At 51.7% G+C, this 3,772-nt stretch overlaps 1 protein-coding gene across 1 annotated transcript in view; it reads right to left on the reverse strand.

Moving 5' to 3' along the window:
- Positions 1-517: 517 nt before the first annotated feature.
- Positions 518-3,772, reverse strand: part of eef1a1l3 (eukaryotic translation elongation factor 1 alpha 1, like 3) — a gene marked incomplete at both ends in the record, with an annotated part of 3,969 nt that continues 714 nt past the window's right edge. Inside the window, 6 exons of the mRNA XM_080020041.1 lie at positions 518-621; positions 957-1,191; positions 1,615-1,871; positions 2,073-2,223; positions 2,478-2,774; positions 3,481-3,660. Coding sequence (XP_079876167.1) covers positions 518-621; positions 957-1,191; positions 1,615-1,871; positions 2,073-2,223; positions 2,478-2,774; positions 3,481-3,660 — 1,224 coding nt within the window. The remainder of the gene's footprint in view (positions 622-956; positions 1,192-1,614; positions 1,872-2,072; positions 2,224-2,477; positions 2,775-3,480; positions 3,661-3,772) is intronic.

Consider the following 3,772-nt stretch of genomic DNA (forward strand, 5'->3'; position numbering starts at 1 on the left):
CTTGAGAAACTGCCACTGTCTGCTCTGGCTCTTACTTGAGCAGCTGAAACTTGAGCAGCCACGTTCCACCCAGAGCTGCTGACGCCGGCGCTGTGCTCCACTAGTGGAACTAGTTGGTTTTGGCCTGAGTAACGTGTTGAGCCGTACTGAACTCGAACCAGGGTGCCAAGTTTCTCTTTAAAGAGAACCAACATTTTGCCAAGTCATCCTTTGCCCCCAACGTTCCATTTGACAAACTTTTAACACAGGGCATCTCCAGTGCAATAAGAAAGCAGAGAGTGTTTTCAGAGCAAATCATCTTTTTATTGTTGCAGCTTCAATTCTGTCTGAACCAAAAAAATAAAAAAAGGGGGCAGCTCCAAGTCGGTCAGAATTCACCAAAAACACTAAAACAAACTCTTCCTTAAGACAACATAAATACCTTTGTGTTAAAAACACAAAATTTGCCACTAAAATAAAGATATTAACTTAAAGTGTCATACCAGAACACAGTAAACAATGCATCATGTCGGGTTCCTCATTTACATGCCGGGACCTTCTGCAGAAGGTTTGAAGCCTTCTCTACCGACTTGATGACGCCCACGGCGACCGTCTGCTTCAGGTCCCGAGCTGCAAAACGACCTGAGAGCAACAGGGTCCAAGTTAAAATGCACTTTAAATGATATTCACAGGGTTCGCATCAGAGGAGGGATGCACAGCGATGATCAGTTTATTCCACCAGGCGTGTTCGTAGGAGGGGTGTGTTAGTGTTTAAAATAGAGCTCAAGTCAGAAGGGAACTTACAAATAGTCAACTACATCGAAGATACAAATCTGAAAGTGTTGCTCTATGCCCAGGAACCGTTGAAATAGCTGATTCCAGACAACCACAGTTATTTGACCAGCTGAGGTCAAGGGAAGTTTAGCAACCGTCGTCATCTAATGATAAAGCCCCGACGTGGCCCCGGAGCCGCTCACCCAGCTGGGGGAAGGTGAAGAAGCTCTCCACGCAGAGCGGCTTCTTGGGCACCATCTTGACGGTGGCGGCGTCGCCGGACACCAGCACCTGCGGCGCGTCCTCCAGCTTCCGGCCCGTGCGGCGGTCCAGCTTGTCTCGCAGCTCCGCGAAGCGGCAGGTGACATGGGTGGTGTGGCAGTCCAGCACCGGGGAGTAGCCGGCGCGGATCTTCCCCGGGTGGTTCAGCACGATCACCTGGGACGGAGGCGGAGACGACCAGCGCCAACATGCTCATGATGGCACACGGTGGTTAAAAAAAAAAAAGGATCTTAAAAATGAAATTGTTTTAAAGCGTTCTGAACTTCGTGCCGGGCTTTTAAAGGTTAGAATGTATTAAAAAGCCTTTTTTTTTTTTTTAAACAAACTTAAGCTTAGATTTTTATGCAGTGACTAAGCCAATAAACTAAAGATGCCTGACAGGGTGGAAAACACAATTTAGTCATTGATCACGTTAAAAAGCAACGTGCATGACTTCAACTAGGAGACCAGAAGCACAGAAACTAGTTTTCGGAGGAGGTCTTCATGGCGCCTCAAACCTCCCCCACCGAACTACATCACCTCCTCCAGCCCATCATGTCCACTTTCATGGACTAAAATTCCCAGGGGACCCCCACCCACCTGAGCCACGAAGCTGCTGACGTCACAGGGCGGGTCGTGCTGGGCGTTCCCCGCCACGTCGCCCCGCCGCAGGTTCTTGACCGACAGGTTCTTGATGTTGAAGCCCACGTTGTGGCCGGGCAGCGCCGTCTGCAGCCCCTGGTGGTGCATCTCGATGGACTTCACCTCGGCCGTGAGCTTGGCGGGCGAGAAGAGCAGCGTCATGCCGGGCTTCAGGATGCCCGTCTCGATCTTCCCCACGGGGACGGTTCCCACGCCTGTGGGGGACGCGGCAACTTTGACGGTTTAGACACTAGTTCCAACTACTTGAACTTTGACCCTGGAAAGAGACTATTCACAGACTGCAGTCAGCGCTAAGGTGCAAGAGGTTTGCAGTCTCATGGGACTGACCATGCTGCACCTCCATCCCTCACTCTGCGGGAACAGGAACCAGAGCAGGGTTGTAAGACTGAACTCACCGCCGATCTTGTAAACGTCCTGCAGGGGGAGGCGGAGGGGCTTGTTGACAGTGCGGACGGGCGGCTGGATGGCGTCCAGTACCTCCAGGAGGGTCCTCCCGCTGGCGTTTCCCTCCTTCCGCTTCACCTTCCAGCCTTGGTACCAGGACATCTGGGGGAGCGTTAAGGACGTTGACAACTAGATCACTGAAGGAACAGCAGGGGGCGGAGGGCACCGTCAGGCCTCGTCTGACTGAAATGTCCTGAGTCGTGGTTTGAAAACTAGCGATTTCCACAGGGAATCCAGGTCCGAGTGAAGCTTAAACTAAAATGTTGGATTAATGGGCGTGGCCTCCAGATGGAGCCTTGGTCAACGTCTCAGAGAGACTCTTCTAAAGTCGGGTGGGATCATCTTGGTCCCCGTACCTTCTGGGTGGGTGTGATCATGTTCTCCCCGGTCCAGCCGGAGATGGGGACGAAGGGCACGGCGGTGGGGTCGTAGCCAATCTTCCTGAGGAAGGTGCCCACGCCGCGCACCACCTCGTCGTAGCGCTGCTGGCTGTAGGGCGGCTCCGTGAGGTCCATCTTGTTGACGCACACGATGACCTGCTTGACGCCCAGCGTGTAGGCCAGCAGGGCGTGCTCTCGGGTCTGGCCGCTCCGGGACACGCCCGCCTCAAACTCCCCCTTGGCCGCCGAGACCACCAGGAGGGCCACGTCAGCCTGGGGGGGGGTTGGGGGCGGGGACCCAAAATGTTATGAAGGATCAAACTGGACGGATTTATTAACCCGTGGAGCTTTGACTTCACCAAGTTCCCAGTATGTGAATGAGCTGCATTTAGTAAGTCTGTTTTTTATTAAAGCGGCACAAATTTCTAATACTTGATCATTTCAAATTGAATATTTTTCCTTCAGGCGACAAAAGCAGATTTAAGTTTAGAGTCTTAGTCAAAATGTGATTCACCATGTTGACAAGTCAATATTCCTTAGTCTGTTATGTCTTACAGTTGTAATATTGAATAAGCCTCATTACTGTAGATTATTATACAGTTTCATTATGACATCCCATAATGCAACATGGGAGGAAGAGACATTTTGACTTCAATTTGCCGACTTACAACACATTTCCCGTTCACCCTGTTGATCCTTACACTAAACATAAGCCGATGACTGAGGTGGCGCTGCGGCGGAGGCATCACGGTGCCAAAGACGCCAGTCCTAGAACAAGTTTGAAGTCTGGTTCCTTTACCCACACGTGTTTTACAGCGTTCAGAGTGGAAACCTAAAAATAATCATTCAAGTCAAACTAGTAGAAATCTAAAGCAGATACATTAAAAACACGGAAACACCAAAACAATGTCCATGCCTCTCTGGACCCCTCTAATTCCTTGTGGACGCCTAGGGGCCCGCAGGCCGGCGCTCCACCCACCTGCGACGTGCCCGTGATCATGTTCTTGATGAAGTCGCGGTGTCCCGGGGCGTCGATGATGGTGATGGAGAACCGCTGGGTGGAGAAGCGCAGCAGAGAGATGTCGATGGTGATGCCGCGCTCCCGCTCCGCCTTCAGCCGGTCCAGCACCCAGGCGAACTTAAACGAGCTCTTCCCCATCTGGGTGGAGGAGGAGAGTGGGGCCGGACTATAAGGGGTTAATGTCCCCAGTTACATTTAGCGACTGAAGGATGGAGAAGGTGTAGAACTGGACTAAACTGGGTCATTTGTT

Source organism: Zeus faber (genome assembly GCF_960531495.2).
Source record: "Zeus faber genome assembly, chromosome: 19".
NCBI lineage: Eukaryota > Metazoa > Chordata > Actinopteri > Zeiformes > Zeidae > Zeus > Zeus faber.